Source organism: Theropithecus gelada, chromosome 10 (assembly GCF_003255815.1).
Source record: "Theropithecus gelada isolate Dixy chromosome 10, Tgel_1.0, whole genome shotgun sequence".
Taxonomy (NCBI): Eukaryota; Metazoa; Chordata; class Mammalia; order Primates; family Cercopithecidae; genus Theropithecus; species Theropithecus gelada.
In genome coordinates this window covers 24709111-24736023 of record NC_037678.1, presented here as the reverse complement: position 1 = coordinate 24736023, position 26913 = coordinate 24709111, and the positions used below count along the sequence as shown (strand labels likewise).

General features: G+C 48.6%; 1 protein-coding gene across 1 annotated transcript in view; it reads left to right on the top strand.

Annotated features, from left to right (window-relative positions):
• The window catches only part of MYO18B (myosin XVIIIB), a 287077-nt gene that overhangs the window by 67804 nt on the left and 192360 nt on the right, over window positions 1-26913 (top strand). Inside the window, exons 14-20 of the mRNA XM_025399134.1 lie at window positions 2052-2244; window positions 6725-6805; window positions 9460-9607; window positions 18120-18279; window positions 20862-21045; window positions 22205-22427; window positions 26230-26339. Of these exons, the coding sequence (XP_025254919.1) occupies window positions 2052-2244; window positions 6725-6805; window positions 9460-9607; window positions 18120-18279; window positions 20862-21045; window positions 22205-22427; window positions 26230-26339 (1099 nt within the window). The remainder of the gene's footprint in view (window positions 1-2051; window positions 2245-6724; window positions 6806-9459; window positions 9608-18119; window positions 18280-20861; window positions 21046-22204; window positions 22428-26229; window positions 26340-26913) is intronic.

The window sequence follows — 26913 nt, the reverse complement described above, 5'->3', positions numbered from 1 at the left end:
ATAGCTCTCTCCCCAAGGACTGTTGTGAGGATTAAAAGAAATAATGAATTTAAATAACTCTTCCTGGCCAAACGTGGTGGCTCATGCCTGTAATCCCAGTACTTTGGGAGGCTGAAGTGGGAGGATCACCTGAGATCAGGAGTTCAAGACCAGCCTGGCACCATGGCGAAAACCTGTCTCTACTAAATATTACAAAAATTAGCTGGGCATGGTGGTGGGCGCCTGTAATCCCAGCTACTCGGGAGGCTGAGGCAGGGAGAATTGCTTGAACCTGGGAAACAGAGGTTTCAGTGAGCCGAGATCACGCCACCGCACTCCAGCCTAGGTGACAGAGCGAGACTCTGTCTCAAAACAAAACAAAACAAATTCTTGTAAAAATACCAACAATAAAAGCTAAGCACTTTTGAATGTCTACTGAGGGCCAGGGATTGTACTAATTGTTTAACCTGCTTTGCGTCACCGAGTACTCACATGGACCCATTGTACAGAGGAGGAGACTAAAGCGTGAAGGGGAGAACCGAGATGCAAACACAATGCCACATTCTCATCTCATACTTTCAGTTCCCCTGAATAGCCTAGCACATTGTACTCATCCATTTATTTTTCAAAATTGTCTTGCTGGGGATGGGAGCAACATGGTAGAAATTTGGAGTGGGCCGGGGTGTGCCTCTGATGTGCCTCTGTGGGGCTGCAGGCCAGAGGAGCCTCTGTTTTCTATCGTTATGCACAAGGCACTGAGCCCATGCTTGGAAACCCTTGAAGCCGTTTTTTCAGCAGAGCTAATCCAGAGCCTAGGCAAAGGCTTGCCTTCCTCCTCTGTGAAAGCAGAAAGCATAATTAGGCTTCTGAAATCCTGTTAAAGGGATGAGGCTGGCGCGTAGCAACAGAGCAGCCGGGTTTCTCCAAGTTGTCGTGGACACAGAATCAAGTCCCTCTGACGCTGCCGAAGTAATTACCATCTGAGCCCACGGACATATTATCTAGAAACCAAGGGGATCATGCGTGCTTAGAGAAGGGAGTACTGGGAGTGGGAAATGAACTGCTGGCGGAGGAAACTGCCTTCACCAGTGAAGGGCAGCTGCTTCGAGGTTTGGGTTCTCAGAGGCCACGTCTGTGAAATGCTGCACTGATGATCAAAGTACCTACTACAGCATTTATAAGCACCTAGTAGGTGTCTGTCTTGCCAAGAATTAACCGACTTCATCTTCATGCATGTCTATGTGGTGGCTGCTCTTATTATCCCCATATTATAGTTGGAAAACCTTAGCAAACAAGAGAAGAACCAAGGTTCAACTAAGGGCCCTGCAAAGCTCCTAGCTGATCATACTCATGGTGATGATAGCAGGTGGCACTTACTGAGCACTAACCACGTGGCAAACTTTGCTTTCACGGCCACGGAAGCTTATCACACCCAACCCTCACAACAGCCCTCTGAGCTAGTCACCATCATTAACTGAGACGGTGGCTGAGACGGTGGAGGCTCAGAGAGGTTGGGCAACTCTTCAGAGACACACATCCTCTCTGTCACAGACCAAGGATTGAAGCCCACATATGACTGGCTCTAAAGTCTCTTAAGTCCTGATTTTTGATGTGAATAATCCCTGCTCTGTCCACCCCTACAGATTCATCAGGAGAATACAAGGAGGTGATAGCTTGGAAGAATTTTGTAAACTGATGTATTAAATAAAATAGTTTTTTGATTTTAATAGGCCTCTGAAGAAAGGAAAGGAGGGCCTAGGCTTCACATGGTAGCCGACTTGCTGGGTGACCATAAGCTAGTCATTTTTTTTTTTTTTTTTTACTTTGGGCCAGTGGGAGGCAGTTTAATTCCTTTAGTCCTTATAGCTGTCCCTGGGATAAATCTACTCACCCCCATCCTCATTTAACAGTTGGGGAAACCCCTGCTCAGAGAGGTTAAGTAGCTTGCTTGAGGTCACACAGCCTATAAGAGTTGAGCTTAGTTTTGAAACCAGTTCTACTGGAGGCTTGGATGAGTGTGCTCCTAGATTCCATGCCATCTCAGACATTTCACCTCCCTCTTCTCTGTCTAGATCCTTCTCCTCCCACCATCTCTCCATGGCCTCCATCATGGTGGTGGACTCTCCAGGCTTCCAGAACCCCCGGCACCAGGGCAAGGACCGGGCGGCCACCTTTGAGGAGCTGTGCCACAATTACGCCCATGAGCGCCTGCAGCTGCTGTTCTACCAGCGGACCTTTGTCTCCACGCTGCAGCGATACCGAGAGGTAGGCCTGGGCTGGAGCAGGGCCCTCACCAGAGCTCCGTGGAGGGTGTGAGGTCAGATGTGAAGTGTGGGATTCCCATTCCCCAGTAGCCTGCAGCTTCACCCTGTTCGGTTCACTGGGGAACAAAGCCCTTTCCCCAGGCCTGGCTCCCCAGACCTCTGCTGCTCCCTCCACAGTCCAGCCTCCCCCCGCCACCTTCTGAACCCTGCAGCCCAGAAGCATCAAGGAACTTGGACTTCCCCAGGCCTTGCTTCCATGGCTGTCCTTTCTTTGGGATGACTGCTTCATCCTCTCCCGCTTCACTTAAGCAAAAGGCTCCTGCAAGAGTCAGTCTACATCTGCCTGAGTGGGGAATGTCCTTCGAGTCCTGTGGGTGGGTGGAAGCAGTGGGCTGCACACCCCTCTACAGCACAGCACGATGATTCTCACAAAGTTGAAGGTGCATGCACCCCAAAACCCAGCAATTCCTCTTCTAGGAGGCACCTGAGAGGAACTCTGTGTGTGAACCAGGAAGCATGTACAGGCCTGATCCTGCCAGTCCTTATTTTCTCATGAAAAAAGAAAAAAAAAAAAAGGTTAAGTTGAAATATAAGGCCAGGCACAGTGGCTCATGCCTATAATCCTAGCACTGTGGGAGGCCGAGGTGGGCGGATCGCCTGAGGTCAGGAGTTCAAGACCAGCCTGACCAACATGGCAAAACTCCATCTCTACTAAAAATACAAAAATTAGCCAGGCGCAGTGGCGCGGGCCTGTAATCCCAGCTACCCGAAAGGCTGAGGCAGGAGAATCACTTGAACCCGGGAGGCAGAGGTTGTGGTGAGCTGAGATTGTGCCACTGTACTCCAGCCTGGGCAACAAAGAGAGACTGCATCTCGAAACAAACAAACAAAAAATTACAAAGAAAAGGGCATAAATCAGAAGCATATAGCTCAATGAATTTACCCAAATGAACATACGTGTGTCTCTATCACCCACGTGAAAATGAGAGGATTTTCAGTTCCCTATATGACTCCCACCTTCTTCCCTGAAGGTGTGACCACTTTTATTGCAACAAGTGCTACTGGCAGAATATTAAAAATGGCCATATTGTTCATCAGTTCAATAATATAGAATAATAAGTATTGAAGTTACATTCATTTCTTTAGTTGGTGATAAAAATAAAGCACCAACATAAATGGATCTCAAACAGATGACGCTGATGAAACCTGAGGTCTGATCCCAACTCTGTCGCTTATTGGCTGTGTGGCCTTAGGAAAGGCACTTACCCTCTCTGACCCTCGATTTTTTTACGTGGAAAACAGAGATAATAATACTTTTGTATCAGTTACGATTTGCCATAATAATGCTACATAATAAACTACCCCCAAATGTAGTGTTTTAGAAAAAATCTTTGGTTGTTGCTCACAAGTGTCTGGATGGCCTGGACAGCTCTCTTGGTCCAGGATAGTTCTTGAGCTTGTGTTCAGATTCAGGTGTAGGTTGGGGTAGATGGCTCTGGTGATCTTGGCGGGGCTCTCTCACGTGTGGGATCAGCTGGTTTTGAGCGGATCTAGGCAGGCCTTGTCTAGGGTAGCCTTGTCCCTGCTCTACAAATGTCTCATCCTCCAGCAGGCTAGCCTGGGCTGTCCTCATAGCGCTGGGCAGGGTTCCAGGAGAGCAAGCAGAAGTGGGCAGGGGACCTTGAGGCCTAGACCTGAGGCTTGCACAAAATCACTTCCACTGTGTTCAGTGAGTCACAACAGGTCTAAGGCTGAGCATGGATTCAAGGGGTAGGAAAACAGGCTCCACTTCTTGATGGAGGCACTGCAGTGTCACTGCAGAGAGTATGGATATAGAAAAGTGCAGAGAACTGGGGTTGTTTTATGGTCATTGTTACCATACTCCCCAAAGGGGCCGTTTTGAGCATTTAATGAACAAGAATAAAGAGTGTAACAGCTATTTTATTTTTCCCATAATATTTCACTTATTTCTGATTATCAAAGTAATACATTTTTAATTAAAACACTGGAAACTTCATATAAGTACAAAGAAACTAAAGATACAATCTCCTTTAGCCCTCCCATCCAGAGGCAACCACTGTTACCATTCTGGTTTTTTTTGTTTGTTTGTTTTGGTTTTTTTACCATTTTCCCTTTATTATGTTGTCTGTGGATTTTGGATCTTCCCGTACACATGAGTTTGTTGTCTGTCATTTTCCTCACAGTATTACATTGTTCACATCACCTCCCTTCACTTACAAATCTTAGTAAACCTGCTTGCAGTGGTTGCATCTGATTGTATTTCCTCTCCTATAGACATCAGGGTGATTTCTAAGTTCAAGGCTTTGTAAACAATACTGTGATGAACATCTTTGTCCACAGCACTTCCCAGACATTTCTGGTGACTTTTTAAATTTTTTGTTTTTTAGATGGAGGTTCGCTCTTGTTGCCCAGGCTGGAGTGCAATGGAGCGATCTCGGCTCACTGCAACCTCTGCTTCCTGGGTTCAAGTGATTCTTTTGCCTCAGCCTCCCAAGTGGCTGGGATTACAGGCACCTGCCACCATGCCCGGCTAATTTTTGTATTTTTAGTAGAGACGGAGTTTCACCATGTTGGCCAGGCTGGTCTCGAATTCCTGACCTCAGGTGATCCGCCTGCCTCGGCCTCCCAAAGTGCTTGGATTACAGGCGTGAGCCACCGCACCCAGCTTCTGGTGACCTTTTTGTGAAAACTATTATTCCTCATAGTTTACACTTGTTACTTCCAGCACCGAACACTCAGCCTCATTATGTTCTCAGTAAATATTTTAAAAGTGTGGACTGAGTTACCAGTTTCTGATAAAGCTGTCAGCGTGATGGCTGACACCCTGTATGATGAGCAGAATGTCATTGGAGCGTTGATTGACAATTTTTCTTCCCACACAAAGGCTAAAAGGTGATGAATAAACAACCTCATTAACAACTGGGAAAATTAATTAAACAGACATTTCTCCAAAGATTTACAAATGCACACAAAAAGAAGCACACCATCACAAATTGTAAGAGAAAGGCAAATCCAAACCACATTGAGACACCACCTCCCACACATTATAATGGCTACTAAAAAAAAAATCAGAAAATAACAAGTGTTGGGGTGATGTGGAGAAATTTCAACCCTTGTGCGGTATTGGTAGCAATGTAAAATAGTGCAGCCGCTCTGGAAAACAGAATGGTGGACCTCAAAACATAAAAAAAATAGAATTCCCACGTAATTCAGCAATTCCGTGTCTGGGTATATACTCAGAAGAATTGAAATCAGGGACTCAAACGGGTATTTGTGCACCAAACTGCAACATTATTCACAATAGCCGAAAGGCAGAAGCAACCCACGTGTGGATTGCAATTGACAGGCAATGGACAAGCAAAATGAGATATGCACATCACGAGATACGCACTTACTGGGAAGTATTATTCAGCCTTCAAAAGGAAGGACATTCTGACAAAATGGCACAGGCTGGATGAACCCTGAGGACTTTATGCTAAGTTACGTAAGTCAGATACAAAAGGACAAATACTATATGATTTCACTTACATAAGCTACTTAGAAAAGTCAAGATCAGAGGCACAGAAAGCAGGATGCTAGGGGAGAAGGAAACAGGGAGTTAAGTTTCATGGGTACAGAGATTCCGTTTTGAAAGATGAAGAAAGCTGTAATCCCAGCACTTTGGGAGGCCGAGGCGGGCGGATCACGAGGTCAGGAGATCGAGACCATCCTGGCTAACACGGTGAAACCCCGTCTCTACTAAAAATACAAAAAATTAGCCGGGCGCGGTGGCGGGTGCTTGTAGTCCCAGCTACTGGGAGGCTGAGGCAGGAGAATGGCGTGAACCCGGGAGGCGGAGCTTGCAGTGAGCCAAGATGGCGCCACCGCACTCCAGCCTGGGCGACAAAGTGAGACTCCGTCTCAAAAAAAAAAAAATGAAGAAAGTTCTGGAAGTTCTGGAGATGGTTGCTGGTGATGAATGCATAACAACATGAATGTATCTTATACCACTGAACTGTATACTTAAAATGACTAAAATGGTAAATTTTTTGCTATGTATCTTTTGCCAAAATTTTAAAAACCATTTTTTAAAAAAAATTTATTTATTATTATTATACTTTAAGTTGTAGGGTACATGTGCATAACGTGCAGGTTTGTTACATATGTATACTTGTGCCATGTTGGTGTGCTGCACCCATCAACTCGTCATTTACATCAGGTATAACTCCCAATGCAATCCCTCCCCCCTCCCCCCTCCCCATGATAGGCCCCGGTGTGTGATGTTCCCCTTCCTGAGTCCAAGTGATCTCATTGTTCAGTTCCCACCTATGAGTGAGAACATGCGGTGTTTGGTTAAAAACCATTTTTTAAAGGGCCAAGAGGTGTTGGAAGTCCTCTCCGCTTTTTCCTTCTTCAGAACTTTTCTTCCCTCTTCAGCTCACTGAAAGCGCTAACTTTTAAATCCTGCGATTTTTTTCCAGGAAGGTGTTCCTGTGCAGTTTGACCTCCCGGAGCCCTCCCCAGGGACCACTGTGGCTGCTGTGGATCACAATCCCTCTCAGGTAACACGGGGCCCAGCCAGCCCAGGCTCTCAGATGCCGGCTGGCCATGTTTGAAATGCTCGTGGATTTGAGTCTTCAGTCTACTAGTTGTCAATGCCGTCTGCACCTAGAGTCACCCTGGGATCATTGGAAACGTGGATGTTTGGGACCCACCCCCAGATTCTGTGTTAATTGGTCTGGGTTGTGGCCTGAACAATGGAAGTTTAAGCGTCATCAGGTTGAGAACCGCTGCTCTCCTTTATGTCTGAGTCTATGTCTTAGACTAGCCCCATGCCTGGGAGTCTGAGGCCTGAGCCAAAGTGAGTTCAGGGCTCACGGCCAGAGGCCTCCAGCCACTCTGGCCTGCAAAGGTCAGATGTTTGAATGAAGGTGCTGTTCCCAGAAGAGACTGGGGACCTTGGGGGACTGGAGAACAGGGGACCATGTTGGGTGCAGGGCCCTGAACTCATTTAGGGGCAGACAGGCGTTAGTTTGAGGGAAGCTGAGTCTTTACCTCACTCTCTCCATCCCTAGAACTCACTTTGCTACCCCACATCTTTACCTCTACTCAACTCAGAACTGCCTGTGACAATTTCACTTGATTTTTTTGTCTTCCTCTTCACATTTTAGTACAAAAGTGCTTGGGCCATGGAACCTGCCATGCTTGGGTCCAATCTTGGTGACCTTGGGTGTGTTGCTTCACCTCTCTGAGCCTCAGTTTCCTCATTTCCAGAATGGGGATGCTACTTTCTCTGGGTTGCTGTGAACATCAATGAGATATTGCACATAAGGCACCTGATATGATGCTTGGCACACAGGAGGTACCCTGCTGGTGGCATCTCTCCTGCCATCTAACACTGCAGGCTGCTCCTGTCCTTTTCTTCCTTCCTTGTCTCCTGCTGACCAGAGTTGGCTTGCAGACTTTCTCTTGGCACACAGTGGGCTGCACCCATCATTGCAAAGCCCTCTCCTGTGTAAGCCCAGCTGGCTGTTCTCGGCTCAGTGTGTTCTTCTGGTTGGCATCTGTCTGGTTCATTTCCTTCCACACTGTGCTTCCTCACCTGTGCCTCTCCTGGGAAAGGGTGAGCCTGACGGGCTGATTTAGCAGTGTTGGCTGGGAAGGGCAGGGGGCAGGGTAGTCTCCAGGACCTGTGGCTGCAAACAGCTTCTTTCTTTCCTTCCTTCCTTCCTTCCTTCCTTCCTTCCTTCCTTCCTTTCTTTCTCTCTCTCTCTCTCCCTTTCCTTTCCTTTCCTTTCCTTTCCTTTCCTTTCCTTTCCTTTCCTTTCCTTCCTTCCTTCCTTCCTTCCTTCCTTCCTTCCTTCCTTCCTTCCTTCCTTCCTTCCCTTCCTTCCTTCCTTCCTTCCTTCCTTCCTTCCTTCCTTCCTTCCTTCCTTCCTTCCTTCCTTCCTTCCCTTCCTCCTTTCCTTTCCTTTCCTTTCCTTTCCTTTCCTTTCCTTTCCTTTCCTTTCCTTTCCTTTCCTTTCCTTCTTTTCTTTCTCCCTTCCCTTCCCTTCCTTTCCCTTCCCCTCTCTTCCCCTCCCGTCCCCTCCCCTCACCTTTTCTTTTCTTTCTTCTTTATTTTGAGACAGAGTCTCACTCTGTCACCCAGGCTGGAGTGCAGTGGCGTGATCTCGGCTCACTGCAACTTCTGCCTCCCGGATTCAAGCGATTCTCATGCCTCAACCTCCTGAGTGGCTGGGATTACAGGCATGCACCACCATGCCCAACCTTCACAGCTATTTTCTGAGGACCTTCTGAGCATGGGCTGGCTATCAGTTTCAGCCCCAGTGAAAAAGGCCAAGGTGAAGGATGCCTGGGATCCAGTTCCAGCTCTGCATCTTTGGCTCTCCATCCATGAGACCCTGGATGTGCCCCCTTCCCCTCTCCAGGCCTCTGAGGGGTGTGGATTCCTCAGTTAGGGTGACCAACTGTCCTGGTTTGCATAGGACTTTCCCAGCTTTAGCACTGAAAGTTTCATGTCCCGGGCACAGTAGGACAGTTGGTCACTGTGCATATTGCATTTCCTCTATAACCACTTGCTGGCCTTCTTTTGGTTGTGCCAACTCCTTGTGGGCCCTCAGAGAGGCCCTTTAAACTCCGCAGGCCTCTCTCAGTTTCCCATATGCACCATTACAGGGTTGACTAGATGGTCTCTGAAGCTTATGGCTAGATTTAAAATTGTTTTTTTTTTTCCTCCCCAAGATTTTAGTTTAAAGAATACAAGGACTTTTTAGAGGAAACGATGCAGACAGAATTAATCCTTTCTCGTTTGATTGTGCACAAATAGACCAGCTGCCTGTATGTATCTAGAAATGTGCAATGCCCAGAGGGTTCCCCTTGTTAAATCCTCACCACGGCCCTCCATGGAAGGTATTTTCAGTCTCCATTACACAGGAGGAAACAAGGCTCAGAGAAGTGTAGTAAGTTGCCCAAGACCACACAGGAGGTGAGCACAGAGGCAGGATTTGGACAGCTTGCAAATGAGCAGTTGCTGTCGTTTCGTGGCTTCAACACTGAGTCTGGGGTGAATGGGAGCATGGTTTTGGTTAGGCACATTCTGAGTCCTGATGCTTGGGACTTGGATGCTCCCATTCCCCTTCGGTGGGAAGAGAAGCCCAAGACAGGCCTCTGATGGGGATCAGGGCCCTTCAATGAATCCTGGGTCTCCCACCAGGTCCGCTTACCAGCTGGAGGAGGTGCCCAGGATGCCAAAGGCCTTTTCTGGGTCTTGGATGAGGAAGTCCGTGTAGAGGGCTCCAGTGACAGTGTGGTGCTCGAGCGTCTGTGTGCTGCCTTCGAGAAGAAAGGAGCTGGGACTGAAGGTAAGGAAGCAACGAGCTGGAGATGGGGCCTGAGTCCAGCCTGGGTGTTGGAATCTATCCTTCTCAGCTGCAGAAAAAGGCCTGAGAAGGCCTGCACAGAGGCTCCAATGTGCAGAGGTGAATGTGCATGAGCCTGTGTGTGCTTTCATTCATTCAAGTATTCAACGAACACATTGAGCGGCCACTATGTGCTGGGTATTATTCCCAAACTGAGTTCCAGAAACGCTTGTGCAAGGTCACCCAGAGGAGAAGGGTCAAAAGGCAGATTCAAAACATGGTTTGTCTGGATCTGAGACTCAGATCCCCACACCACTAGGCACTTAAGAAGGCAAAGGTACTGGCTGGGCGTGGTGGTTCACGCCTGTAATCACAGCACTTTGGGAGGCTGAGGCGGGTGGATGACTTGAGGTCAGGAGTGCCAGACCAGCTTGGCCAACATGCTGAAAACCCATCTTTACTAAAAATACAAAAAATTAGCTGGGTGTGATGGCACACGCCTGTAGTCCCAGCTACTCGGGAGGCTGAGGCAGGAGAATCTCTTGAACCTGGGAGGTGGAGGTTGCAATGAGCCAAGATCGCACCACAGCACTCCAGCCTGGAAAACAAGAGTGCAATTCCATCTGGAAAAAAAAAAAAAAAAGAAGAAGGTAAATGTACTTAGTGATCTTATCAGTCCCAACGCTCTTTGAGGCCAGGATGTGTGCTCTTCCTCACTCATTCCTTGGTCCATTCAGAAAATATGGGTGGAGCACCTAATACGTGGCGGCCACTGTCCTAGCCCAGGAGATGCATCAGTGAAGAAAACACACATCTTCACCCACATGGCACCGCCCTTCCAGCAGAGAAGAGACAGTAAGGCGGGTGCGTCTGAAAGAAGAAGACTGAGGCCTGTGGCTGTGGTTGAGGTCACTGAGAGAATGAGACTTGGCTGAGAAGATGTCCAAGGACTAGGTTCTGGGACATTCCTATGTCAAGGTGTCAGGGACAAGGCAAACAACCAGCGCAGGAGACCGAGGTGTGGTCAGGGAGGCAGGAGGGAATCCCAGGAGAATGTGACTCCCTGAACGCCACAGGAGGAGGGAGGGATCGACCTTATCAAATGGGGCTGAAAGGTCAAATGAGGTGTGGGCTGAGGAATGACCATTGGATTTGGGCACGTTGAAGTCATTGGAGATGTAGACAGATGCATCTTGATGGAATGTTTCGGGTGATTGTCCAGCTGGAACGGCTTATAAGAAATTGGGAGAAGAGTCACCATCCAGGGAGTGAGTGCCGCCAGAAGCTTCCGCCCTATGGTGACCAGCAGAGGCCTCTGTCTGAGACTTTCACGGTGGATTCCTCTGCCTACATCCGGACAGGATTGTCTAACCAGTGAAGCAGCAACAGCATCTGATGCCTGCAGCTCTCCCTGGAGCAAGCTCACAGTGCAAATCCCTCAATTATTCCCAGACAGCTTGGCACTGCCAGTGACTGGCGCAGAGCTGACTTCTCTGCCCATCATGGAGGCACAGTGCCTGGTGTTCTGGGGGCCCATGAAAATGTGGTTTTAAATTGTTTTAAATTTTAAGGTCAGGGGTACATGTGCAGGATGTGGAGGTTTGTTATATAGGTAAATGTGTGCCATGGTGATTTACCGCACAGATTGTGCCATCACTCAGGTATTAAGCCCAGCATCCATTAGCTATTCTTCCTGATGCTCTCCCTCCTCACCCCACCGTGTGCCCAGCGTGTGCTGTTCTCTCCCAGAAAACGTTTTAATTTCTGGAACGAAAAAGAACTTTTAGGTCAAGTCAAGTGCAATTCTTTAATATATGCCTATATATTAAATTATATATACACACATATATGTGTGTATATATGTGTAATTTATATGTATATATAATGTGTGTATATAGACATATACGTATACATATATACATATATACGTATACATATATACACACATAGAGAGAGAGAGACGGAGTTTCACTCTAGTCACCCAGGCTGGAGTGTAGTGGCGCGATCTCGGCTCACTGCAACCTCTGCCTCCCGGGTTCAAGCAATTCTACTGCCTCAGCTTCCCGAGTAGCTGGGATTACAGGCACCTGCCACCACGCCTGGCTAATTTTTTGTATTTTTAGTAGAGACGGGGTGTCACCATGTTGGCCAGGCTGGTCTGGAACTACTGACTTCAAGTGATCCACCCGCCTTGGCCTCCCAAAGTGCTGGGATTACACACACACAGTCGTGCACCGCCTAGCAATGTTTCAGTCAACGGACTGTGTATACAAATGGTGATTCCATAAGATGATAATACCATATTTTTACTGCACCTTTTTTATGTTTAGATGCGTTTAGATATGCAAGTACTTACCATTGTGTTATGGTGGCTTACAGTATTCAGTGTGGTCACATGCTGTACAGGCTTGTAGTTAGGAGCCATGGACTGTACATACAGCCTATGTGTGTAGTAGGCTGTACCATCTAGGTAGGTGTAAGCATACCCTATGGTGTTCCCACAAGGGCTGAATCACCTAATGATGCAGTTCTTGGAGTTCTCACTCCAAAGGCCAGGCGGACTCGTGGCTCTCCAGGCTGTCAAAGGGACCCCTGTGTCTAGGTATGATATGGGCTCAAGAGTGGAGATTTTGGGGAGGCAGGGAGGCATCTCCACCTCCCATTGCACAACCGTATGTGTGTGTGTGTGTGTATGTATGTGTATATGGGTATGCCTGTGTGTAAATATATGTGTATGTGTGTGAACATGTGTGTGTATATGTGTATATGTGTGTCTATATGTGTATGTGTGTATTCATGTGTGCCTGTGTATGTGCATGTGTGTGTATGTCTAGTTGTTTGTATATGTGAGGGTATGTATGTAGTGCATGTGCCTGTGTGTATATATGTGTGTGTATACATGTATGTGTGTGTGCCTGTGTATATATGTATGAGTGTATATGTGTGTATATGTTTGAGTGTGTATATGTGTGCATGTGTGTGTATATATGTATGTGTTTGTATATGTGTGTGTATATATGTATGTGTGTATGTGTGTATATATGTATGAGTGTGTATACGTGTATGTGTATGTGTGTATATATGTGTTTGTATATATGTGTGTATGTGTGTATATGTGTGTATATATGTGTGTATGTTTATATATGTGAGTGTGTATAAGTGTGTGCATGTGTATATGTGTGTACATATGTATGAGTGTGTTTGTATATATGTGTGTATATATGTATGAGTGTGTTTGTGTGTATCTGTATATATGTGTATATATGTATGAGTGTGTGTGTGTGTGTATATATGTGTATATATGTATGAGTGTGTTTGTATATATGTGTGTGTATATGTGTGTATATATTTGAGTGTGTGTATGTGTGTATGTATATATGTATGAGTGTGTATACGTGTGTGCATGTGTATATGTGTGTATATATGTATGTGTTTGTATATATGTGTGTATGTATGTGTGTATATGTGTGTATATATGTGTGTATGTTTATATATATGTGAGTGTGTTTGTATACGTGTGTGCATGTGTATATGTGTGTACATATGTATGAGTGTGTTTGTATATATGTGTGTGTATATGTGTGTATATATGTATGAGTGTGTTTGTATGTGTGTATGTGTATATATGTGTATATATGTGTATATATGTATGAGTGTGTGTATGTGTGTATATATATGTATATATGTATGAGTGTGTTTGTATACATGTCTGTGCATGTGTGTATATACGTGTGTGTATATATATTTTCATGGAGGAAGGTGCCCATGAAAGCAAAAGTGCCTAGGACCTAGGAAGTCATGCCGCAGCGCTGGCCGTGCTCATCCTACAGGGGTCCTGGCATTTACTTAATCCTGGCAATGATGGATTCCCCTCCACGCAAGCTGGGGTGTGAGATGCGTCTGCCCCTTTGCTAGCTGGGAAAGGAGAATGAATGAGTGGCAGAAACTGCTAGTTGTGGAGCCCTTGGTTGGAGCCAGGCCTGTGGGCCTCACTGCACCCCAGCTACAGGGAGGTGATTGAGTCCTTGCTGAGGTCCAGTGGCTTCCCAGGGCCCTGTAGGCGCCGAGCACAGGGCTAGCACTGAACCTGGGCAGCCTCACTCCAAAGGCCAGGCGGACTTGTGGCTCTCCAGGCTGTCAAAGGGACCCCAGTCTCTATGTATGATATGGGCTCAGGAGTGGAGATTTTGGGGAGGCAGGGAGGCATCTCACTCACATCTCAGAGTGAGATCCATCTCACTCACCCAGCCAGGAGAAAGAGCTGGGGAAGCCCAGGCTTTGGGCCCCAGAGCCCTGAGGTGGCTCCTGCTCACCGCTCAACTGCACTGTTGGTGACTCCTGGAAAGTCTCCTCCCGGTTCCGTAGGACAGCAGTCCTGGTGAAACCCGGGGGCCGTGGTGAGGATGAAGGTGCTGCTTACACGGAGCATTTCCGCCTCCCGCTCCTTCAGCTCTGCTCAGAGGTCCCCCTTTAGACGCCTTCCCTGCCCTGTCTGAAGCTGTCCCCCTGGCAGCCTCACGACCCCAACACGATTCCGGTTCCTCCTTCAGGGCCCTTGCCAGGCTCTGTGAAGTTGTGGTTGTTTCTCTGCTTGCTTGCTTGTTGCCATTCTCCCTATGACCCTGCGCTCCCTGAGGGCAGTTGTTCCCGTTCACTGTCTCCCCAGGGCCCTGATCATAACAAGGCCGTATCTGCATGTTCCCCTCCCCTCTCCTGTTCCCATCACACAGCTCCCTTTGCTGCTCTTCAAACATACCATGCACATTCCCACCTCTGGGTGCTGGCGTCAGCAGCACCTTCTGCCTGGAGGGCCCTTCCGCCACATTCCAGCCCAGTGCTGCCCATGGCCTTTCCCCGACCTCCCTGTGGAAAGCAGTGACCCCTCCCTGCCTGTGGTCCTGGCTCCCTCCCTGGTGTTTCTCTTCCCCACTGCTTTGGTCACCGGGGCATGTCCCACACTTGCTCGTCAGTAATTTCCCCTTGGGGAAGGCCAGCTGCGTGGTGACAGGGGTGAGGCTGGTCACCTCTGCGGGGACGACAGCTGGCACAGCTGGCGGGATGAAGTGCACAGTGAATCCTTTTTACAAAACTGATGAATATGTGAAAACTCAGTGATCCAGAATCAATGAAATGTGTTATCAAAGGGAATGTTTTCTGGATCCTGCCTTGTAGGCAAAAGAGATGGCAAGTAGGGTTGGAAGCAGAAGGCGTATGGCAGAGTGAGGCTGGAGTGGGCACAAGGGGATGTGGTTAGATTTGGGGCCCCTCCCCTTTATCCATGAGGTCTGTCGTGTCAGTCGCAGACATCCCTAGCGGGATGCTAGAAAGCCCTCAGTTCCCAAGGGAGAGACTCTGTCCACATCCTTTGCCTTAAACCCCCTGATAAGACACATTAATTACGACATTTTGTTTCAAAAGAAAAAATAGTTCTCTTCCCCTATTGCTTTCTGGTTGGCTCTGAGTTAATGAGAACATTCGATCATCCAGAACAGTTGGGGCATTCCGGCTGACCCAGGGCTCGCTGTTTATGACCTCTTTCCCTTACCTCAGGTACATTTGCTGAGTGTTCCCACAAAGGTCAGCAGGGATCAGCCCTCATGGAGCCCAGGCACAGTGGACAGTCAGGTGACAGGCCCTCATCAACCTCTGAGTGTGACCTGCAGAGGCTGAGGGAGCCCTGTCTAGGGGCCCCCTCAGCTTCAGGCTCCTGGGGGAGGTGACGAAGCCTGAAGTTGTGAGAAAGATATGCTGGATAAGGCTCCATCTTCCAGAAGTATCCACGGGGCTCCCGAAAGCCAAAGACTTCATGGGAAATGCTTTCATGGACAAAATTGTGGAATAAAAGTCAACTTCAGGATAGAGGAGTGAATGAGGGGAACAAGCAGGCCTGGAACCTGGGTACTGTTTTCCAGGACATTGCCTGGGAAATGCGGCCTCTCCATGTGCTGGACACCACCCTGGACAGAGGCAGGCTTTTGGACCAGCAGACCTGTGGCCTCATCCTGCTGTGCGCCGTTAGCCAAACTGCCTCATGTCTCTGAACTTCGGTGTCATCTTCTAGAAACCAGCCCAGAGATGCTCACATCACCAACCAGAGTGAAATCACTCATGCTGGCATGTCCAGCAGAGAGTGCTAGGAGCCGGGGCTTAGCAAACATCAACATCCTTTCTTCTTTCTTCCCTGTCCCCTACTCGGTCATGATCCTCATTCAGAGCCCAGCCCTGTACTGGCTGCTGAGCCTAACAATGAGTCGACCAGTCCCTGCTCTGAGGTTGCTTCCAGTACAGTGGAAGGAGGCAGCCAGGTAAACAGATACCTGTGGCATTGCAAATGCAGCGTGGACGTTTGCGCCAAAGCCTGGTGTGTGCTTTGTCACCTTGCTCCCCGTGGGTGCTTTACTCTCCCATTGGAAGGGGACTTTCTTGAGGGCAGGGACTGCACGGCTCTGAAAGCCTCACAGGACACTCTTGAAACAGGGAAACTTCACTTCATTAGAAGGGTTCTGTGCTGGTAACTTCCATTATCCTGGACAGGGGCAATCTGGGAAGTGAGCACAGAGTACCTCTAAGCAACCACACAGGTGGCAGATGCCACGCCCTTTACTCCTACACAGGCTCACGAAAGCTGCAGACTCTCACACTGCTTTTTTTTGCAGGGAGTTCCAAGAAATGCAGGTCCTTTGTTTCCTAGCTTACTGGAGTTTAGAGGCAGCAAATTAGGATTTGAGGGGAAGACTTAGGACCCTAGTGCATGCGAGTACGTTGGCAATAGCAGGATGGGAAAGCAAAGTAAGATCGTTCCGGATACATCCAAGAGTCATGATAATCTGACCACTCTTAATAGGAATCCATCTGGGGACCGGGTGCAGTAGCTTATGCTTGTAATCCCAGCATTGTGGGAGGCCGAGGCCAGCAGATCACTTGAGGTCAGGAGTTCGAGACCAGCCTGGCCAACATGGTGAAACCCCGTCTCTACTCAAAATACAAAATTAGCTGGGCATGTTGGTTCACACCTGTAATCCCAGCTGCTCAGGAGGCTGTGGCAGAAGAATTGCTTGAACCTGGGAGGTGGAGGTTACAGTGAGCCGAGATCACTCCATTGCACTCCAGCCTGGGCAACAAGAGCGAAACTGTGTCTCAAAAAAAAAAAAACAAAAACCCAAAATCCATCTGCAGTCATTCAGTGTGGGGACAGCTATCCCAAACCTGTGATTGCAACCTGTGAGCATCACAATAGTTAGAGTGATATAATAAATGAACAGCAATCCCTTAATTAATTAATCCATGCATTCATTCTGCAAGCACTTCTGGACTCTCCCTGTGCCAAGCATGACGCTGGGCACTGGGGATGTGAACATAAACAACACTTTGTGATTTGGGAACACCAGCAAAGGTTTTTTTTTTTTTTTTTTGAGACGGAGTCTCGCTCTGCCGCCCAGGCTGGAGTGCAGTGGCCGGATCTCAGCTCACTGCAAGCTCCGCCTCCCGGGTTCACACCATTCTCCTGCCTCAGCCTCCCGAGTAGTTGGGACTACAGGCGCCCGCCACCGCGCCCGGCTAGTTTTTTGTATTTTTTTAGTAGAGACGGGGTTTCACCGTGTTAGCCAGGATGGTCTCGATCTCCTGACCTCGTGATCCGCCCGTCTCGGCCTCCCAAAGTGCTGGGATTACAGGCTTGAGCCACCGCGCCCGGCCTCCAGCAAAGGTTTAAGTGCAGTCAAGGGCAGTGATAACCATTACAGCTGACTGAGTGACCATTATGTGCTGGACACTGTACTAAAATATTTTACGTACATTATCTCCTTTAAGCCATAAGCCACTCTGGGAGGTATGCATTATTTATTCCACATTTTACAGAGGAGGAAACTGATGCTCACAGACTTACAGGGCTTGGCACCCTTCACACAGTAATAAATGGTAAAGAACCTAGGATTTCTCTAGCCCCCAAGATCAGGCCCATTTGTTTCTCCCACCCTGTCTCTTGAAACCAATGTGCCCGTATCTCCCAAAAGTATTCCCTGTATTTATTTGGTTGATGGTATTAAAAATGATTTTACGTGGCATACAACTAAATATTTTAAAAATATTTCATCCTAATTGCCATGCATATCAGAAAACGAACATGTCTTGCACATCAAATCTGCAATATGATTCTTCTTTTAAAATGAATGTACTGTACTTGTGAAAATGTAAGTTGATTTAAAGAAAACATTAAGTAAATCACAGCCCAGGTGATAGGTGGTTATATATATAGAAAAACTCGAGGAGATTGAGTATGCAGATGATGTTGGGAAAAACAGGTATCCTAGATTTAAGAAAGCAAGAAAGAATAAAATGCACTTTGGAAATAATGTACACAAATTCACCACAGCAGGAGAAACGTGGGTGCCTTCAGCCATGAGCTTTAGCTATCTGGGAACACATTAAGATAGATACTGTATGTTTAGGGGATGCCAGCTGATTGCAATGTGTCCCCACCAGGCCCTACCACTCATGCCACCATGTCTCTTTCCAGGGTCCTCTGCCCTGCGGACCTGTGAGCAGCCCCTCCAGTGTGAGATTTTCCACCAGCTGGGATGGGACCCTGTGCGGTACGACCTCACGGGCTGGCTCCACAGAGCCAAGCCCAACCTCTCAGCCCTGGATGCACCCCAGGTCCTGCAACAGTCAAAAAGGTGAGTTGGGCCAGGGCTGGGGACGGGGATGGGGCATTGGAGGCGCTGTGTTTTCCTTCCCACCTAAACCATGCAGCTACAACAACACAGTGTGGGAGGGCCAGCCCAGGAATCCCATCCCTCCATAATGGAACAAAGAACCATAACTTGAATTGGAGCAGTGCAATGTCTCCCTGGGGCCAGAGCGAACCCAGCCGAGGAGAAAAGCTGGCCTTCTGGGGAGGTGGAACAAAAGCTAAAAAGCTGTGACTTCTTATTTTGGCACTTTGCCTTTCATTAAGTATCTGAGAGATGATGTGACTGGAACAACTTTTATGGACATTCAAGAACTAGGGAGTCGTAAAACTGAAATGATACGTTTTGTAGCATTAAAAAAAGCTCACCATGTTCCCTGGCTGCTCAGCCCAGAGTGCTGGCATGAGGCTGGCAGCATTCTCTGCTTTTAGTTCAGAGGGTTATTGGAAAATGCTGTGTGTGTGTGGTGTGTGTGTGTGCATGTGTGTGTACGTGTGTGTGTTTGTGTGTGTGTGCACGCATGCTCCCAAGTTCAATGCTGGAATTCTGCAGGGGTAGAGCTTAGAGACAAGAAGAGAAACTGAGACCACCAGGGAGGTGCTGGTGTCTCAGGTGGGCACCAGGGTGAGAAAGGACCACTTGCTCACTACCCCCATATGCCTCAGATCAGCATAAACGCTTTATTAGTATCTTCTTAATCCTTATCACAACACAAGATCCTTAGTCCCATTTTACACATGAGAAAAATCGAGGCCCTGAGCGGTGAAGTGGCTTGCCTTTGCTCAACACAGCAACACAGGAGCACAGCCAGGACCCAGCTTGAGTCTAAGAGATGCTTAGAGAATTCCCAGCACATTATGTCAGAGCTGACTGGAAGCTCATATCCAGGAGTGGGGCTCGTGAACATCCAGCTCCTGGAGAGAGATCCAGGCCAGGGATGGGACAACAGGAGCTGCGAGCACACAGAGGACTGAATAATGACCCAGGTGGCCCGGGTTGAGTCCCAGCCCTGCCCTTTGTCACCTGAGTGACCGTGGGCAGTCGCTCTCCCTTCTCTTGGTTGTTTCTGCTTCCTGCACCATAAATAAGAGTTGGACGAGGCTACAAGACTCAGCGGCTATTGCCCAGCTTTGGAGTCAGGAAAATGCTCAGATTCTGTTTTTCCCTCTTTTAAGCTACGTGACCTGGACCTCAGTTTCATAATCTAAGAAATGGGAATGGGGTCCCAAAACTCCCATGTCTGATCTAAGAAGGCTTTGGTGACATAAAATAGCAGATGACCTATTAGACAGCCTGGTTCATTGTTGGCTCATGGAAGAGGGCAGGCCAGTTCTGCTTTATTGGAATAGACACTTAAAAAGCTAGCACCTTGGCCAGGCGCAGTGGCTCACTGCTGTAATCCCAGCACTTTGGGAGGCCAAGGTGGGCAGATCATGAGGTCAAGAGATCGAGATCATCCTGGCCAACATGGTGGAACCCTGTCTTTACTAAAAATACAAAAATTAGACGGGCCTGGTGGCGGGTGCCTATAGTCCCAGCTACTTGGGAGGCTGAAGCAGGAGAATCGCTTGAACCCGGGAGGCAGAGGTTGCAGTGAGCCGAGATCACATCACTGCACTGCAGTCTGGCGACAGGGCAAGACTCTGTCTCAAAAAAACCACCACCACCACCACCACTAACAAAAAGCTAACACCCTGGCCACTAACCTCAGAACCTGTTCATGACAGGGATGCTGAGGGAAGGCACTATCTGCTCAGGTGTCAGGCTGATATTTATATATAAAAAATAAATATTTATTTATTTATTTTTGAGACGGAGTCTTGCTCTATCGCCCAGGCTGGAGTGCAGTGGTGCGATCTTGGCTCACTGCAAGCTCCGCCTCCCAGGTTCATGCCATTCTCCTGCCTCAGCCTCCCGAGCAGTTGGGACTACAGGCGCCCGCCACCACGCCTGGCTAATTTTTTGTGTTTTTAGTAGAGATGGGGTTTCATCGTGTTAGCCAGGATGGTCTCAATCTCCTGACCTCGTGATCCGCCCGCCTTGGGCTCCCAAAGTGCTGGGATTACAGGCGTGAGCCACCGTGCCCGGCCCAGGCTGGGTATTTATTTGACATTATCTTGCAGCTCCACAAACTGCATGCCCAGCCTGAGTCATTCCTTCTTGCATGAAACACATGGCGCATGCCTACTGTGTGCTAGGCCTGGTCGAGGAATAGCAGAGAGGAGTTTGCCCTCTAAGGAAGTATAGGTGTCGTAGTATTGCTATAGGTATGTAAGTGACAAGAATATCCATAGGACAGATGCTTTAAGCCGAGGGAGAGAGGGAGCATTTGCAGGTAGAAGACGGGCATCGTTCGGGAAGGAGCTGGCATTTGCCATGAAGCAAAGCCTCACCTGGCAGGAGAGACTGTGAATGAAGGAGAGCAGCTGGGACACGTGACTGTAGAGGAGGCTTTAGGAAGCAGAGGAGCAGGAAGCAAGAAGGCTTGTTCCCTTTGCCACCACCCAGGCCAAGGCTTTCCCAAGAACTTCCTAAAGCTCCTCTCTCTTTTTCCTCCTCCCCACCAGAGAGGAGCTGCGGAGTCTATTCCAGGCCCGAGCCAAGCTGCCTCCTGTGTGCCGGGCTGTGGCAGGCCTGGAGGGCACCTCCCAGCAGGCCCTGCAGAGGAACCGCATGGTGAGGAGGACCTTTGCCAGCAGCCTAGCTGCGGTGAGGAGGAAAGCCCCGTGCTCCCAGATCAAGCTGCAGATGGTGAGTAGACACCCTGTCTCATGGTGTCCTGGCCTTCACTGCCTCCATCCTCATCTCCTCTGGGCTGAGTCATGTGCCTACATCATCTCTAACCTCCCCAGCAAGGCCAGAGGGGCGAGCGTCACCCCACGCCCCACAGAGGAGGAAATGGGGGCTCCCAGCAGCAATGAAACTTGACTCTAGTCACACCCCCGGGAAGTGACCGATCCAAGTCTGAGGCCTTCAGCCTGTGCTGCTTGGTGTTGAGTTGAGAGGCCTGGAGGAGTTCCCACAAGCTATGAATGCCCTCTTGACTCCAGTGACACGTATGAGAGCCAGACCAGCCCTGTTTGCCTTGCTCACCACCAGGTTCCCCTGGGGCAAGGCGGCAGGGCCCAGCTGGATGTAAACGTGGTACCTAGACCTGAAATGTGAATCCGTGAATAAAGGAGGGCCTGAGATTGGTCAGTGGCCAGGCTGAACACAGATGAGAATGGGCTGAGACAAGGGAAGGACACCTTTAAATAAACCTTGTAGTGGCCTGGCGCAGTGGCTCCCACCTGTAATCCCAGCGCTTTGGGAGACCAAGACGGGTAGATCACAAGGTCACAAGTTCAAGACCAGCCTGACCAACATGGTGAAACCCCGTCTCTACTAAAAATACAAAAAATTAGCCAGGTATGGTGGTGAGCACCTGTAGTCCCACTACTTGGGAGGCTGAGGCAGGAGAATCGCTTGAACCTGGAAGGAGAAGGTTGCAATGAGCTGAGATCGTGCCTCTGCACTCCAGCCTGGTGACAGAGTGAGACTGTGTCTCAAAAAATAATAATAATAAATGAATTAATTTTTAAAAAGAAAAAAAAATGAACCTCCTGGTGGGTTATAGTGGAAAAGCCCTTAGCCTGAGTCCTGAGTTCTAGTCTTAGCTCTTCTGTCACTGGTCTGTGTGACCTGGGGCCACTCACTTGCTCTCTCCATGCCTCAGTTTCTCCATCTGTTTCAACAAGGACCATTATTTCTCATGAGTCCAAATCAGGCTGTAGGTGGGAGCTCCTTGATGTAGGGCATAGGGGCCCCAAAGATGCCCAGGTTGGGCTTAATGAATATTTGGGGAGGGTCCAGTCCCCTTTCTGTGTCTCTCTGAGACAACTGGCCCTGACTTCCCTCTATTTGGTCCTAGGATGCACTGACCAGCATGATCAAAAGGTCCCGGCTGCACTTTATCCACTGCCTGGTACTGAACCCTGTGGTGGAAAGCAGGAGTGAGCAGGAATCTCCTACACCACCACAGCCTGGTAGAGACAAGCCTGGGGCAGGTGCACCTCTGGCCCTGGATATCCCAGCACTGAGGGTGCAGCTTGCTGGGTTCCACATCCTGGAGGCTCTGCGTCTGCACAGGACAGGTAAGAGACAGCCAGGACAGAGCACCTTGTCTCTGACTCCTGGGACATGTCCACCCACCAGTGGCAGCCAAGGGATGGAAGCCCCTGCCACGTGCTAGGAGCTTCACACCCAGCATCCTGGTTACTCTTCCCAGCAGTCTTCTGAGATGAGGCCACTGATGCTCAGAGAGGTGGAAGTACTTGCTCAGGGTCACCTTGCCTGGACATGGCAGAGTCTGGATCAGGACCCAGGTCTCTTTGAGTCTGAAGTCCACTGTTTTTTTTTTTTTTATTTATTTCTTCTAAAAACACACACACACACACAAAAGACGGGATACATGTACCGCACATGCTGGTTTGTTACATAGGTATACGTGTGCTATGGTGGTTAGCTGCACCTGTTGAAAAAGCCCATATTATTTCTAGAATTGCCTGTACACTCCTAGAAGACTACGGCTGTGTCTTCCTTTTAGCCATGAATTTCTAAGGAGCATTGTCTTGCAATAGAGGGTGGAATTTCCGTGATGAGTGATATTTTGGTGTTCATGATGCTCAGTTTGGTTTGGGAGATTGCTGTGATCCCAGGAGACGATGATATGATTTGATGAGGGCTCATATCACCCAGGGATACAGGAGGCCCTGAGGCCTAGAGGAGGGAGCTTCGTACTCTCACTGGGAATCTGGGGAAACCTGACAGCAAGGTAATATCATAGTCAGGCCTCGAAGCATAAGAAACTGCTCACCTCTGGCAAGGGGAGGAAACATTAGGCAGAAGGATCAGAAAGTATGAAGGAGGGAGGCATAAAAGGGGCAGGTTTTTCAGAGAAGTAGGTTCAGAGTGAGTGAGGAGTTGTGGGAGAAGAGGCCGAGACATCCACCAGTGCAGGCTGTGAATGCCTGTGTTGGGTTATCACCAGGTCCCCCTGGGGAGATGATGGGCTGGCAGGGGGATGGAGGGGTTCTAATCAAGGGATTGAAATTTTTGGGTCTGTAGTTTAGTAAGCAAGTGTGCACCTGATGTCCCCACATCAGCTAATCTTAGGAGTTGAGTTTGATCCCAGTCCTTGCTATCCTTTTCCGCCTCTCAGTCCCCAAAGGCCACCACATTGACTCCCCTCTCTGACAGTCAGAAATGGCTCAGACACAGCCATGCTGTCTGCAGAGGACAGAGTGACTGGGACACGCAGAAGTCTCAGGTGGGCACCTCGTTTGGTTAAAGTCTCCGTGGTCACTAGTGCCCTAGTGTATGGTCGCTTCCCCCACCTCCCCCTGCTGGGTTAATAATGGACCCCTGGGCACAGAGTATTTGACTGGGAGCAGCTAGAAGCAAAGATGAGACCCCCCACTCCGCTGAACATATCAATGATTTTCCCTCCCGCCCGCACAGCCGCAGAGGAGGGAGACAGATAATGTCACGAGAAGAGGGGGATGGTCACAGCCAGTGGCTGGTCCCCCACACTGAATCGATTCTATTTGGCTGCTTGGCAGGAAGTGCTGGGCCTTTGCAGGCACCCTGGACCTGGATCAGACTGTTAGAATACCTGTGTGCATTCAGGGTCAGGGCGTCCCGTTCCTGTGTCCGCGGGACCTCACGACACTATCTGCCCTCTCTGTTCTCAGCACAGCCCAACTCAGCCAGGATGAGCTTTCCAACTAAGCGCAGGCTTGATATCTCATGGTAGAAATGTCCAATTTCTGTCTCCTAGACCTGGTTCGTTTCCTCTTTTTATTTCTATTGTAAGTCATATCTGTCTCTTTCACACTCACATGAGATATATTTGTATGCATACACAGATACATCAAATATTTATTATTTGGAATCTGTGCATATTATATATATATATGCCTACATACACATGCATGTGTGATACATACCCATGCATGCTGTTTATTGAGTACCTACTACGTGCTAGACACTGTGTTGTCAGATATAACAAATGAGATCATTCTCACTGTGCTAAAGGTATGTAGTAAACTCATTAAACATTGCCTATTGTGCAGCCTGGTGGGCACGGCTCCAACTCTGGAGGGAGATGGTTTGGCCTTGATTCTGATCCACCACCTCTCACCAGCCGTGTGACTCTAGGAAATTCGCTAGGGCTTATCTCCCTTTCCTCTCCTATAATAGCTCATACCTCTGAAGGCTGCTGTGGGGCTGGGTGCGTTAATAAGACAATAAAGCTTAGAAGAGTGGCAGGTTGTGGAAAAGCACATGATACCCATTAGCTGCTTTTACTATAATTGTCATCGCATTTAATCCTCATAGTGACCATGTGAAGATAGATCTTGTTATTCTCATCTGACAAGTGAAGCAATTGAATCTCAAAAAGGTGAATCATTTTCCCAGTCGTGGGGCTCGTAAGCACAGAGATGGGACGTGAATGCAGATAGGTCTGCCCTAAAGGAGGCTTGTAACCTCCCAGGTCCCCCATCTCTGTGCTGTCTGCATCCTTCAAAGTTGGTCTGAGACCCTCCTCTTCCCCAGGAAGTCTTCCAGGATTAGCCACACACACGATTGCTGTTCTTCCTAGTTGATGCATCTGGCTTATCGTGAAGTCTCAAAAGTGGAGTGAGATTTTACCATACCTTTTCTGATCCAGTCACGCGAGGGGTCTTTCTGAAGCAATCGAGGCTCTTCTCGCACCCAGGGAAGAGTCTAAATCTCGAGACCTGGAATTTGAGTTCAATTTCCTTTGGGACCTGGTTTCTGCTCTTCTTTGGCTACTCTCTACTGCCTGGGTTTGAGTCCCAGCTGAGACAGTTACTATTTTTGCTTGTGTAACTAGGTGAATTCATCTCTCTGGGTCTCAATTTCCCCTTTTGTAAAGTGAGGATAATAATATAGGCCCATGAATGTCTGTAACACGAGGAAGGTGTTACCCTAGTGGTTTGCACACATAAGCTCTCAGTAAATGCTGGCTGTGACTGTGGACTATAAAATAATTTTTTTTCTTTTTTGGGACGGTGTCTCGCTCTATCACCCAGGCTGGAGTGCAGTGGCACGATCATGGCTTGCTGTAACCTCTGCCTCCTGGGCCCAAGTAATTCTCCCACCTCCAGAGTGGCAACAACTACAGCATGCACCACCATGACTGGCAAATTTTTGTATTTTTTGTAGACACCATGCCCAGTCTTAGAACGTAACTTATACTTCCCTGATCTGGCTCTTGTTTGTACAGCCCCCTCTGCCTAGACTTCTCTTCCATACCAAGTTCTTTTGGAAAACCCTATGGCTTCTTCACAAACTGAATCTAATGTCATTTTCTCCCAATAGCTTTTCAGGCACCCCTTCTCTTCCTAGTTCCCCACATAGAAGGATGCAGCTGTGTCCACCCTGCATGGTAGACTTACAAAAGCCCTTAGATACTGCCCAATGCAGCATGCTTCACATACAGTGTATGGGGTGGTAATTCGTGTTAAACAAAACACTTTCCTTTGTCAAACAGGTTTTGGAACCTCTGGGCTAACGTTGGGAAACTCAAGGCTCATCGGGCATCTGCCCTGCACGAGTTCTCAGAGTCCTTGACTTGGATGCTGACATGCCTCTTCCAAGAGGCAGATGAGTGTGCAGCTTTTTCACACTTGCAGTGGAGCATTTTATAGGGTTTGTGTTCTCAGGAACACCTCTGGGAAGTGCTGATCAAATCTAGTCTCTTAAATTAACAAGTGGAGAAACTGAGGCCCCAAGATATGAGTCCATGCAGCAACTTAGTAGCCAGGCTGGGAGCAGGGCCCTGAACTCCTGTCTGGGGGTTTAGGGAACCGGGCTGGGTCTTCTCATCTGGACTCTGTGCTCTTCTCCTGCCTGCTCCTACCTCCCTAGGCTATGCTGACCACATTGGGCTCACTCACTTCCGCCGGCAATTCCAGGTGCTGGACCCTCCACTCCTGAAGAAGCTCATGTCGACCTCCGAGGGAATAGATGAAAGGAAGGTAGGTGGAGCACATGCAAGAGGGGTGAAGGCCCCAGATACGGATATGTTGGTTATTGGATATGTTCCAAGGCTGGGCACGGTGAGTGGCTCATGCCTGTAATCTCAGTGCTTTGGGAGACCCAGGTGGGTGGATTGCTTGAGTCCAGGAGTTCAGGACCAGCCTGGGCAACATGGCTTTGACTGAGGTCTGATGGGCTTGTGTTCTATAAGGGATTGCCCCAGGGGGCATCTGGACCAGCTGGAATCTGAAAGCAGGACCATGGGGGCAGTGCTGAGGGCAGCATGAAGTTTCGCTCAAATCCTTGCTCTAGACCGAACCCACACAACAATGTCATTTGGGACCCGACCCAGCCCAGAATGACCCTTCTGGCCCCTACATAAGGAACTTTAGGAAAAGAATAAGAATAGAGTCATGAGAAGACAGCATCCCAGCTAAAAGGGTGAAAAGTCATCATTTGCAAAGTGTGTTCCATTCAGCACCAGCACCCTGAGGTGGTCTATGAAAAGAGGGCTTCGGGGTCTAAAATGTTTAGGAAATATTTACATCAGGGCTCAGTGTTTGAGAATTCTAA